Genomic DNA, 13,671 nt, shown 5'->3' on the forward strand with positions numbered 1-13,671 from the left:
CAAGCTGGGCAGGGACAAGCCCTGGCAGGGCGGCGTTTGGGGGGAGTTTCAAAGCCCAGCAGAGCGGAATTAGAAACATCAGAGGCTCCGTCTGGTGTGATGGGCCAGGAGACAAGCTGGGGCCGCGTGCTGATGGAGCAGGGGTCAGCCAGGGCTCTGTGAGTTGGCCGGGAGGCAGGCAGGAGTTTTGAAACCGGCTCCGCCACTAACCAGCAGGATATACACATTACTCAACTTCTCTCTGCTTTGTTTTCTCATCTGGAAATCAGGGTTCAAAGGGCTACACGGCATAAGGAGTGTTGTATTAAATGAGGTGATGCTTGTGACACGTGCCTGAAACACAATGGTTCAGTGTCGTTATTCAAGTTGACGTTGTTGTTCTTAAAATGCCGGCCACGGTAGCAAGGCCCCAATAAATCATAAATGGTGGTTAGTCTTTGAGAGCCGGGTTCAGATCCTGACTCTGCTGTTCAATTTCCGGGTGGATGTGGACAAGAAAGTCTTTTCACCGCTCTGAGCCACGGTTTTCTCATCTGCAGAACGGCGACCATAATAACATCTATCCCATAAGACTGTAGGGAAGATTAAATAAATATAAGCAGACAGTATGTGATAACAAATAAGCAGACTGTATATGATAATAAATGTCTGTGGAATGGAGCTAATGAGAGCGCCCGCCCAGCACTCTGTAAAAAAGGGTGATGATCATCACCGATCCTCCTGCCTTCGTTTTAACTAGGATTCTAGAGTCTTCCACCCCAGGTTGGAGGGTCCCCCATGCCCTGTGGAGATTTCTGTCCAGCCTGAAGGGCTTTTTCTCCATTCTCCTTTCTAGGTACTTCTTAACCAGTAGGGTCTGGCAGCTCGAGGCCTAGATCCCAGATCATTTTCCATCTGAAAAATGGGGTCGTTGAGGGACTTCATTAAGACAAAGAGAGACAAAGTCTTTTTAGGTTGTAAAATTCTCACAGGTGTGCACTCAGCAACTTCAGCCCAAGAGAATCCAGACCCTCTGAGAGTGCATACAGAGGCTCTCATAAAAGAGTTCTAAAAACTCAGGTCGGTATCTCAGGCTCCATTTAGAAAGCAACTGTCGAAGGAAATTGGCAGTCAGAGGCGGTCCCCCATCCTACATCAAGTGGCAGACCTAGTCTTCCTCAAGCACTTTGTGTGGGGCCTTGTGCTAAATGCCTACACAGGTTGGCTCACTGGCTCCTCAGGTGGACTTCTAAGGAAATATGGGAAGGTTACACGCACTTTACAGATGAGAAAACTGAGGCCCATGGCACCGGCTGAAATTCAAAGCCAGGCCTGCTTAGACTGTTCCCGGTCAGGATGGCCGGATCTGCTTCTGATTGTGTGGCCCTGGGCAAATCCTACCACCTCCTGGGCCTCGGCTTTACCATTGGTCTTAGAGAAGAGGGAGTAGATCGGTATTTGCCAAATGGTGTGCTGTAAAATGTCTCTAAGTATCTCGGGAAATGGAGGGAGGAGGAGGCCCAGAATTCCAGAAGGTGCCAGACGAAAACAAAATTATAACCAGGTCTCCTCGCTGCAGGACTTATCAGAGCCTTGAGTTTGCTAATGTAGTTTATGAATCTCTGAGAGACGGTCTGTCTTATCTGACCACATGTGAGTGTCTAGTTCCAGGGAAGTGTTTGGATAACACTGGGCTAGAGAATTTCCATTGTGCCTCTCACCTCCCCTCCTCCAACACACACGCCCTGCAGCCACCAGCCAAGAAATGTTCCCTTCATGGGCCGCTGGGCCAGGCCCTGGCCCAGGAAGGGAATGGAAAGCCCCCAGGGCCTTATTCCCGCCCCTTCTTCTTAATCCCAGGGCCTCTGCCTCCCCTGGAAACAGCGCCTTCTTTCTTTAGCTGGGCCACTGGCTTTCTCCAAAGTGCTGATGCCTCCTCCTTCTTGGCACCTACATTTCTCTGAGGCATGTTGAGAAAATGGTGGCTGTGAGGGGCCTCTGGCTCCCCCCGGCCACCAGATGAGTCTTTCTTTTTTTTGTTTCATCATAATAACTTTTTCCGTTGACATAAATAAAATATTTCCACAGTAGAAAATGTAAATAGGAAAGCAAAATAAGAAAGGAAAAAATCACTCATAATCCTTAAACTTCTCCAATAAATAGATATTCCAGTAATATGCAAATGAAACTTCAAGATGCACCTGCTAGCAACACCTTCTTTCAAGCAGATTAGCCCCCTCCTCAGGGCCCCCTTTATGGGAATCTTGGAGCTACCCCTGCTCAGAGAGCTTCATCTCCCTCACCCCAATGTCCTATTTTCAGAGCATGGACAGGGAGGGGTAGCTTCTGGGGAGCAGTCTTTTCCCCGAACATCAGAATAAACCAAAGGCGTTTACCTTCGCACAGCATATTTATAACTTACAAAGCAATCTTGTGACTCACTCTCATTGACTCCTCAGGGTAACCCAGTAATTAGGAAGTTGACATCACCCCCATTTTAGAGAAGAAACTGAGGCTCAGAGGAGAGTAGAGATACTCCAGTCAATGTCAGAGCAGAGATTCGAGTCCAAAACCCTTCTACCTGCCTTCGAGCCTTGGCTCCAGCACTTCCAAGCTGTGACCTTGGCCACATTGCTTAAACTCCCTGAATTTCCATTCTACATCCACAAAATGATAATAAAAGAACCTGCTTTTGAAGGTGGTTGTGAAAATTTAAGGAGTCGGTATAGGTAAGCTGCTTAAAACAGTGGCTGACACTAAGTAAGTGCTATATAAGAGTTTGCTATTCTTATTCTTATCATCATCATCATCATCCTTTATTATTCTTGGGACACCAAGTATTCGAAAGGGCTGAGTCAGAGGCACTGGCCTGTCCCCAAGGGAAGCAGGCCTCTAGAGGCCCAGGCTTTGGGGAGGGTACCAGGGGACAAACAGTGTTCCTTTGGCCACAGGCCTGAGTTGGAGCTGGGCAGCTGGTGGTCACAGACTTGGCAGGTCAGGATAACTCTGGGAGCATCAGCACATTCACAGGATGGCATGTTCTGGCTAGCCAAACTCTCCAGTTTAAAAACGAATTCCTACAGAGGCAACCCTTTCGGCCCAGCTGGAGGGAGAAGAAATTAATAGTCTTTCCTAAGCGCAATTTAGCGATATAGATCAAGCTTCAGAAATGCTAGAACTTGGGATTTGTCTTAAAGAAGTCATCGGGCAGGTTGCAAAGATCTAGCTATAACAATGTTCGGTGCAGTGAGATTATGTCGGAGACCTGTGACCGAAAGGCGGGGACTAGCTAAGTGAACTTGTATGTTCTCACAGTAGGATGCTGCGCAGCCATTAAAAATCGCATCAAAGAATATTTGCTGTGACACGGAAAAATAATTATAATGTGTTCGCCAGATGTATAAATAGGTTTTAGGCATAACGTACAATATGATCCCATTTGATACAATACGTGATATACATCTGTACTATATAACGTTTATGCATTTCTAAGTCACGTAGAAAGAAAAGTCTGGAGTACATGCCAAAATGTTGCCAGTGGTTTCCCCAGGGTCGATAGGATTATGGCTGCTTCTGGTTTGTTTTTTTTTCCTTTATTTTCTACATTTTCTAACATCACTTGTATTTTGTAATCAGAAAGAAGTTATTAATAAAGGGATAACGAATAATACAAAAATTCATAATTTAATTACTTATAAACAGTCAGCTTTTGAAAATCTGGACTGTAGAAAGACAGACATTCAGTCCCATAAAGTTATTTACAGCCTAGATTGCCTAGTCCCTCAGAAGGGTGTTCCCCCGGAAATGAGGGTTCTCTGGCCCTGGAATGTGGCGCCACAAATGAGGAGTGAATAATAATAGAGGACCTCTGCTGGGCACTCATTCTTCCTTTAAAGAGAAATGAGAGACACTCCCTCCATTTAAAAAAATAAGAGTGCGGGGAGGAGCCAAGAGGCTCAGAATTTGTTCTATAAATTGCAAGATGATAGCCAGGTTAGGCCCAAGCCTTCTTGTAATTTCATCGTTTTTCTTCCTGAGGAAAAAAAAAAAAGCAACCTCCCCCTGCACCCTGCAGGAGGCGGGGCAGGTGGGATTTCACGTTCATGGCGTCTCATGGATCATTTCTTAAGCGGGGCCCCCTTTGGAGAGTGTGGGTGGTTTTTGTTAGCAGATTGAAGCATTATTTCCGGGCGGTTCTTTCAAGACCAGGTAGAGATAACGCGGCTCAGAGAACTAAGTAGCCGCTGGGACCGGACCGGCAGAGAAGCCTCAGACCCCAAGGCTCGTTAGATTCAGAGAGTGCTGGTTCGGAGGCTAGGGCTGCCACACACTGCCTGGTGACCTTGACCCATCACTGGGCCTCCGTTTCCACACTGGTAACCAAGGGAGAAAGCCGCCCACCCTCAGAGCCCGGAAAGCCAGCTGGGTGGCACACCACCCATTCTGGGACATTAACCTCAGTGTTCACCTGGCTGGTTAAGGTTCAGGGGTCAGAGGCAAGACCTAGAAGCTACAGTGCAACATATGGCCCAGCTTCTGGGATCTCCTAAGACGAACATGTAAGCATCCACAAACCACAGTCAAGGCCTCCTGTCCTGTCCATCGTCTTATCTCATCTTCACGACAGCCCGGGAGGTGGGCTCAGGTGAGGGACCTAGGGCTTAGACAACGGAAGCCTCTAGATCAAGCCCAAAGCCACACGGGGAGGCGGGGGTGGGGCTAGGACTCAAATCCAAGCCCGAAAAGTGGATGCCCAAGGGATGTAAATGTGCTGACCTGTGGCCTTGCTCTCCCTTCCAGGCAAACACGAGGAGAAGCAGCAAGAAGGTGGCATCGTGTCCAAGAACTTCACCAAGAAAATCCAGTAAGTCATGAGGGAGTGCGGATCTCAGGCCGGGAGTGGGGGGCGGTGGTGCCTGGGACCCCAGGTCTGGGATCTGCACCCTGTTCTGGGAAACAACCCCTGGGCCAGGGAACTGAATCCTCACCCCAAAGGGGAAAAAAATGACACAGCAAACCGGCAATAGGGTCCCAGAAAGAGGGGGCGCATTTACATTGCGCCATCTCGTCTGTTCGGTGGCCCGTGAGATGAGTATGAACAATCCCACTTGGTAGGTGAAGGATCAGAGGTTAAGAGAGGCAAGATGGCTTGTCCACCAAAATGGGGGCTCTCACCTCCCCACGTGGTGTGGCCGAAGGAGGATGTCCACCACCATCAAGAAAGACCCTCCCCTGATGCCCCAAACGCCCTAACAGAAGGTTTGGAAGGCTTTGGCTCTATCTCTCACTTGGCCGGGAGCACGTGTGCCCTCCCTAGAGCATCCGCAGGAATGAAGCTGGAAGGTTTCCTGACATCGCCGCTTGCTACCCGGAAGGGGCTCTAAGGCTGAGAGAGCGGGGCCAAGGAAGGGCTGAGAGGATCGAGAAGGGCTCAGCCTGGAGGAATCACGCACGCAGCAGGAAACCGCCAGGCTGAGCCGATGGAGCCAAGCGACACCGAGGCCCTAATGGCGGTACCTGTAGGGAAGAGAGACTGACAGCGAGGTACTGATGCTAGGTGCTTCATGGACACACCTGCTCCCTAATCGGCATCCCTCCACTACGTGCACCTGTGGCCTCAACATCTTAGCCCGGACACCGTTGCATTTAGCCTTTGCTTGCCGTGATGGTGTGCAGAGACACCCCTTCCTTGTATGAGGGGGAAACTAAGTCTCCCGGAGGTGAAAGGCCACACCCCCGGTCCTAACTGTCAGAATTCAGAACAGCCCAGAATTGGTCCCGGAACACTGAGTTCATTCCTGGAGCGAGGAAGGCCTCTTCCTCATCAGTGAGAGGGATGGACGGTGATTCTAGCCTCGCGGACTTGCCAGCTGGAAACGAAATGGGATCGTGGCACCGTGAAAGACACCCGTGGCTCGTCATAAGCGGCAGTTCGTTATCACTATAATCGCCGTTGTTGTTACTGAATCTTAACTGCACCCCTCGCCCTGGCGAAATGGGCCACGTCTGGTGAGGTGGCGCTAGCTGAACGCTGAGGCTTCTTCCCGCTCCGGGATTCTGCAGTCCTGTCTCTCCCGCTGCGTGTCCGTTCCTGAGCCACCCGGCGCCCTCGAGTTCTTGGAAGCGCACGGATACTTCCAGATAAGGCAAACGCCAGACCGTTTCTCTCCACGCGCCTGCCATCCCCAAGCCCCACGCCTCTCCCGGGTACGGCAGCCAGATCCAGCGTCGCTAAGAGGGGAAAGAAAGGGGCAAGGGAGAGGAAGGGGGCTGACGTCTCTTTCCAGAGGCTCGAATAATCTTCTCGGGATGGAGTCACAGGCAGGGCAAAGCTGTGAAAGGGACTGGGCCGGAAAGGAGTCAGCGGGATTAATCATCTTAAAAAGATGGCCATTTTCATGGACTTCGTCATCTCTGAGGCCTCCAGGAAAGAGCTTGCTGGGAGTTATTTGACCAGATAGAAATGTGGAAAGCTGCCCTTTAGCTGGGGCCCAGGAGCTGAGCTGGGCTGCTCGTTACAACATTGAACTAGCCATTGCTCTGAATCCCCCAAGTACCCCACCCGAGCCAATCGGCCATCCTGAACCTGTCCCCAGAGTCCTCCTCCATCACTGTGGCGTGAAGCCATCCATTCTGGTTGGTCGAGGTCCAGCTGTGCCAGTTGTTAAGTATTTTTGAATCTCACCCCTGGGCGTAGGGAATCCTGGCTCCATGATAAAGTGAGTGGGTGATTTGGGGCGATTGCTGAACTGCTCTGAGCTTCTGTTCCTGCGTTCCCTCACGGACGGGCTGTGATGGGGAGCGAGAGGATGTGGGTGCAGAATTTAGCAGGGGGTACAGACTCAGCGCTCAGCCCGTAGGAACTAATCTTTTTAAAACCTCCAAACCGGGCCACCTGATGAGGGACCTTGAATAAGTCTATTCCTACCTCTGGGCTTCCATTTCCCCATGTGTAATATGAGAGCGTTGTCCTGGACAATCAAGAAGATTCTTTTGGGCTCTGACATTCTGTGGTTCGATGACACAGCAACGCGTACAAAAATATTCACAGCTGTCAAGGCGACAGCAATAACAACGTAGAAGCTAACACTTATCGAGCACTTGCTGCATGCCAGGCGCTTTCATCATCCCATGATATTCTCACGCCATCCTAAGAGGTAGATATTTTAATTACCCCCCTTTCCTATAAGGAAATAGGTTCAGGGAGGCAAGATCATTAGCCCCAGCTCACACAGGAAGAGTCAGAATTTGAACTCAGTTCTTCCTTGCCTGCAACATCCATGCTCTGGACCACGGCAACCCTGTCACATTGTACGAGGTGTCCGCTGGGTTGGCCTGCGAACAGTTAAACAGAGTTGGCCCATCCCCAGCAATGAGGGGGACTTTTGGCCTTGTCTCTGCTTTAAAAGCTTGACTTGGCAGCTGCCCAAGTTCTCTCTTCTTTTCCATCCTTCTCAGTAGGCCCCTTGTTAATCTCCACGGCTCCAGTCTGGCAGGCGCCTCCTGGGTAGATGTAGTTCGTGTGGCTACAGGTTGCTTAGAGACTCCCCAGGCCCTCCAGGAAGGTCCCTGCCCATGACAGGGATGGGCTTACTTCACTTCTTGGTTCACTCATCAAGATCTGTAACCGCGCATTTATCACAGGCAGAGCCAGCCAGCCTGGGCCAGGAAAGCTTCGTGGTGTTTGAACTTCCTGGCTCCCTCTGCCCTTGGTCCTTTTTCTTCAAAAGTCCAGTGCCAGAGAAGCAGTAGAACATCACAGTCAGCTATTCGGACTTCAGAGACCAGATTCCAATTCCATTCCCACCTGCCACTTACCAGCTATGTAACCTTGGGCAACTCACTTCACCATTTTGACCTCGATCTCCTCGTCTATAAATGGGGTGGGGGGCGGGGTAGTAACAGAGCTCGCCTGGCGGGATTACCGAAATGATCCAGGTGAAGTACCCGGCACACAGGAAGTGCTCTGATGGTCCTAATTATCCTTATTTTGAATAATGGCATCCCAATGAGGCCACGCACATGTTCTCACAATTCCAATAGTTTGTTGAAGAAACTTTGTCCCAGATAGCCTCGTTCACCCGAAACAATCCAAAAATCATAAAAATAGCTTCAGAACTGGAACTAGATATGGGCTCAGAAATCCCATCTTTGATGCTTTCTCTCTCACTGGGCCTGTCATTTGGTTTCCCCAAGTCTCTATTAAATGTCCTATGCCATGGGCACACTGATTCCTACCTATTAACTGTTCTGGGCCCATTATAAAGCTCTAAACAGGTAATGCCTCCAGAGGCATTTTGGGAACAAACCAATTATCACCTGCTATGAGATACTTAAGATGTGCCCCCCAAATCATGGCTCATTCTAAGCAAGCATCACAGAGTATGGTGCCATCTGAAGTCTAGCCATGTTGCCAGCCTGACCCCATTTATCTGTCAAGTTGCCCATTCCCCCATTAATTCCATCAGTAATGCATTTTGTAGTGAAGCACTCTCCAGCAGGCACATGGCAAATGAAATTGTGTCACCTGCTGTGAGTAACACCTTACTTAAGCTCTATAAAGGGAAGGTAGTGGTGGCCATTTCTGCCAGCAGCTGGTCAGTTGTGAGTGTTAAGTGGAGACCTCAATCTAGGATCAAACACTGGGCCACAGCCCCCTTTTCAGTTACTGTGGGAGCAGCATTTTACCATTTGCAGAGCGTGTTCGGATTCTTTGTCTCATTTGAGAGCTTCAAATACTGTACAAGTTTAATATTATTAACCTCATTTTACAGAAGAGGAAACAAGCTCAGAGTGATTGAATGACCTTCCCAAGATTACACACACAGCTAGAAAGGGGCAGAGCCAGGATTCAAACCCAACGTTGTATGTCCCCAAAGCCTCAGCTCTTGTCAAAAATATTTTCTTTCAAATGAATAAAAGAATGTTTAGGTTGTATTAAAATAATAAATGAATAAAATCTTGTGCTTCTCCTAGACTTCCTGCAGAGGTGGATCCTGCGACAGTATTTGCCTCGCTTTCCCCAGAGGGCCTACTGATCATCGAAGCTCCCCAGGTCCCCCCTTACTCACCATTTGGAGAGAGCAGTTTCAACAACGAGCTTCCCCAAGACAGCCAGGAAGTCACCTGTACTTGAGACCCTAGTCTTGGCCTATCCTGTTCCCTCCCCAACCCCAGGGCTTCTCTGATTCCAGGGTACATTATATATTACTTTAGCTGAACTCATAGATTTAGTGTGACTAAAAGGTTGGGGTCGAGGTGAATTGACCAGTCTCTGGATAGTGTAGTACTACTAGGTTTTTCCACAAGAGGGCGCAATTGGCAAGTCATGCTCGGTTGCGTTAGGCCAAAATGCTGGGAGTTTTTCTTTCTTTACCTTTTCTATCTTTATTGAAATGTTGCACATTCTGTAGTTGCAAAACAAATAAAAGGGGACATAACATTTCACATTGAATCTTATCTTGCAGTGAATGCAAGGGTTGCTTTTCTCTGGGGACCTCGCATCACCCAGATTCCTATTCTAGGCTCCCGATGTCCATGCCTGCACCATGGTTGGTTGATGGAACCCTTTAGCTCACCTCTGCAGCCCTGGCCTACAAAAGGTGATAGACAGGTCTTATATCCCCAAATGAGAATTATTCAATAGCCACATAAAAACAAATAGTGCCTTCTGCCTTCCACCTCGGCATTTATAGCACATTCTACTCCCCAGGACTCTGGACACCCCTTCAGTTTATCCTCTGGCTAAAGTCCCCCCTTTCTTTTGTCTCCTATGTCCACGTCTGGATTTTTACAGAGGGGGCTGTCTCTGGACAGCTCCACCAGGAACCAAGCAAAGGCCAAACAGCCTGGCTGGCAGGATAGTGGTATTATATATGTGGGTGGGACATGTGTGTCATTGTTTTTTGAATTGTGCTGTTGTTTAGGGGGAAATAATAGTAAATAATAATAATAATAATAATAATAATAATAATAAAGGAGCTGATGTTCTTAGCCTCGCGTGCTTCTTTTGATTGAGGATTTAAATGCTATCCCACGTAGATTTTCACTATCAATTAGGAATGCTCGTGGTGGCAAATAATAACACCCAACAAATAGTGGCTTAAATGACAAACATCTATTGTCTAACTCTACAAGAGGTCTATATATGAGTGATCTCACAGTTATTTTTTTCAGCTGTTACGCCACCAAAAACCTGAAGTATTTCCATCCTTTTTCTCTGCCATTTCCCACAAGTCTACCAGTTCTATCCTCATGTTTGCAAGATGGCTGCAACAGCTCCAAGCATCTCATCTTCATGTGACAATATATAGGAAGAGAAGGCAGGAGTAAAACGGTCTTCTTATCTGACATTCTCTTTTATCAGTTCAAGAGTTTTTCCAGAAGCTCTCAGCAGACTTCTTTTATCTCACTGACCAAAACTGGGCCATATGTCTATCCTGAAGCCAATTTCTGGCAAAAGGGAAAGGGATGGCCATGATGGGCTTAGATCAGTATTAATTTATCCTCTGAAGCCGGGAACATTTCTGCCTGAACAAAACAAGATTCTGTTAGGAAGGAGGAAAGGGCATAGCAGCTGGGAAGGGTGTCCACGGTGGAATGGCTGCCACAGACAATGCTGCCAGAGACACAGAATCCTGAATGTGGGGTGGTAGGGAGGAGGCTGCTGGTACAGCACATCAGTTAGCCCTCTTTCTGTGGTAAATGCCAGGAAACCCAACTCAAACATTTAAGCGAAAATAAAAAAGCGGGGGTGTGGGGGTATTTATTGGCACGTGTGGCTGAGAAGTCCAGGCCATTGTCCCCTGCTCCTGGCCCTCCACGTCCCTATGTCCTCTCGTGTAGTTACAAAATGGCTGCAGTCACTACACAGTCAAGTCCCCAGAGAGAAATGCCAGTCTTTTCCCATACCTTTGGCCATATTCCCAAGAGTCATTCTTATTGGACCAGCTTGGGTCACATAACCAACCTCACAAAATCAGTGCTTTGATTGGCCAGGCCTGGGTCACGTGCTCCATCTCTGGATCCAATCGCATTTAATCCCCACAATACCCAGGAAGTAGATATTAATTTTACCATGAGGAAGCTGAGGCTAAGAGAGAAGAGGTGGCTTGGGTAAGTTATATGGGGACAGCAGAACTGAAATCTAGATGTTTGCTTTTAGAACAGTTAACACTGCCAGCCTGCTTTTCAAGAGCACCTCCAACCCCCACAAGATATCAGAAAGTCAGGAGCACCTACTCAACTAAGTCCTGTGCTAGGAGCTGCCACCCCTGCTCACAGACCAGAGGCAGGCGTAAAAGAATGCCAGTCATTCCCTCTAAATCCTTAAAGTGTGCCAGATACCCTGCTAAGGGCTTTATGTGGACAACAGATTTAATCCCCCTACAATTCTATGAGGTAGGTTCAACTCTTATCTCCATTTTACAGATACAGAAACATAGAAAGCATAAGCTCACTGCCCCAAATCACAAACCTGGTAAACCACAGGCCCAGCCAGTCTGACCCCAGTACTTTCGCTTATTAACTATTAATGACCTTGCCTGCCTTTCACCCAACAAAGCAAAATGTAAGTGTCCCTTAAGTGAGTCTGTGTGAAGAGAAGAGAGAGGACATTTCAAGTTCAGGCTTTGCAGAGAGGTGGGAGTCAGGGACAGCTTACAGAGGAGGGGTTACTCAGGTCAGGTTTGAGGATCTGCAAGGTCGTAGGACTTGAGGCAGCAGGGATGGGGTGGGGAGGTCCTCGCAAACGGAAGAAAACAGAAGAACCGAAATGTCTCTCTTAAAATTCTTTGTTGGGTCCCCATTGTTCAAAGGATTGAGTGCCAGCTTCTTTGCAAGACTTACAAAGCATTTTGGGATCTGTCTCCGGGTACCTCTCTCCACCTTACCCTAATCTCTACCCCTCCCTCTTCAGCCCCCCTCACTTACCTCTGTTCTTCCAACCAAACGGGCCCTCTCTTGCTATCTGAACTCTTAAGTACATCGTTGTCTCTCTCTCCAAGCATTATTCTACCACCCTCTTCATTGGTCAATTCTTTAGGATCTGTTAACGTAAGAACGTCTAAACTTGTAGAGAATTTTTCTAAGAGTTCATTTGAGCCAAAACTGACGGTTGCCGGGAAGCGAGATCTCAAATGCTCTCGAGAATGACAGCTTTGCAGCTTCTTTTATACAGTTGAAATTAAGGAGGGAATTTAAGGAAGATGACATGGAGGTGGGAAAAAACAAGGTGGGGACTGGATTATAGGTTAGTTACAAGATCATGTGCTCTTTCGAGAGTGGTTACGATTATTTCAAAGGTATGTTAACCTAGATGCACAAAAAACAACGGGACAGGGCTTGCTTAAGGCAAAGATAAACCTTTTACTAAAAAAGTTATATGCAACTTGCCCAATTAGGAATTTACGTTAAGATCACCCTGTGAAGTGACTTTCAATAGAACCACTTTTTGTTCCACAGGTCTCAACTGGGACTCTCTCCCAATTGTCGAGAGCCCCTCGCTAACTCCCAACACAGCACACCATATAACAGCCCGGCTATTTGTGTATCAGAATAAATAATAAAAACAGTCTTACAGACTCAAGCTGATGCTAGCTGTTCTGCTTACAGGGGCGGAAAGAGGAATCATTCAAGCCAAGGGGAAAATACCTACTTACTCAATGTTTGTTCAGCAAATGTTTGCTGAGGACCTACCTACCATGTGCAAGGCTCTGTGCTGGGTGGCAGTGCATTTCTTTTCACTCTGAGAGCCTGGTGAGAGAAGGAAGAAAACACGGCTGTTATTTCATCAGCTCCAGCCTGCTGGATGGTGAGACCCCAGGCACGCAGAGTGGAGGATGCACTCATGCCAAAGACAGAAAGGACCACGTGGATTTGCCCAAGCTGGGTCTCTAAGGCTAGGGGGCCTGGCAATGCAGTGGTAGGCCTGCAGGGCAGCAAGAGATGACCAGTGAGTATTGCCAGGTGGTGGGTGGACCTGGAATTTAAAAATTGGTACACAATAATCGATTTTCCATTCTTTGCATTACGATATAAAACTCATGTGCCAATCCAAACGTTCGGATAGTCTTATGCACCCATGGGTACTTTGTCTGAATGGTGTGGGGACCACCCAGAGCACAGTGAATGGACAGGCAACTTCTCTATAGGCAGGAAGTTGAAATGAGAATTCTCCATAGGAAAGAACTTAAAGGGATCATGAGAATTGACCTACGGAAACATCACCAATCTCTTGGGTAGGACACTGGATGGAGAGTGTGATTCAGTTTTATTTAAATATCTCAAGAGAGTGTGGCTTCACCTGATACCTGGGCTGTGTCCCTGGTAGATCTCACAAAGGCAGGGACTGCATCTCATTGGTCTTGCTGTATCTCTAACTCCTAACACAGTTTCTGGTATATAGGAGGCATTTCGTACTTGCTGGATGCATGAGTAAATATATCGAACCAAAAAAATCCAAACTTCTCTTTCTGCCTTCAAACTCCTGAATGATCTGGCTCCTGGCACCTCCCAGCTTCATCTCTCATGGCTCCCTGTCTTTGTCTTGTTCACTAAATACAGGCCTCCTTTCTGTCCCTCAAACACGCCATGCTCATTCTCACCCCAGGGCCTTTGCACTTTCCATTCCTTCGGTCATGCTTACTCTGTCCCCCAGCTCTCTGCCTGGCCGCCTCCTTCTTACCCCCATTG

The 13,671-nt window shown here is 48.1% G+C and overlaps 1 protein-coding gene across 1 annotated transcript in view; it reads left to right on the plus strand.

Moving 5' to 3' along the window:
• The window catches only part of LOC105289263 (heat shock protein beta-8), a 12,841-nt gene extending 2,887 nt beyond the window's left edge, over window positions 1-9,954 (plus strand). Inside the window, exons 2-3 of the mRNA XM_011355851.2 lie at window positions 4,780-4,843; window positions 8,956-9,954. Of these exons, the coding sequence (XP_011354153.1) occupies window positions 4,780-4,843; window positions 8,956-9,115 (224 nt within the window). The 3' untranslated portion in view covers window positions 9,116-9,954. The remainder of the gene's footprint in view (window positions 1-4,779; window positions 4,844-8,955) is intronic.
• The last annotated feature ends 3,717 nt before the right edge of the window (window positions 9,955-13,671 follow it).

This window comes from Pteropus vampyrus, unplaced genomic scaffold, assembly GCF_000151845.1.
Source record: "Pteropus vampyrus isolate Shadow unplaced genomic scaffold, Pvam_2.0 Scaffold23, whole genome shotgun sequence".
In the NCBI taxonomy this organism is placed as follows: domain Eukaryota; kingdom Metazoa; phylum Chordata; class Mammalia; order Chiroptera; family Pteropodidae; genus Pteropus; species Pteropus vampyrus.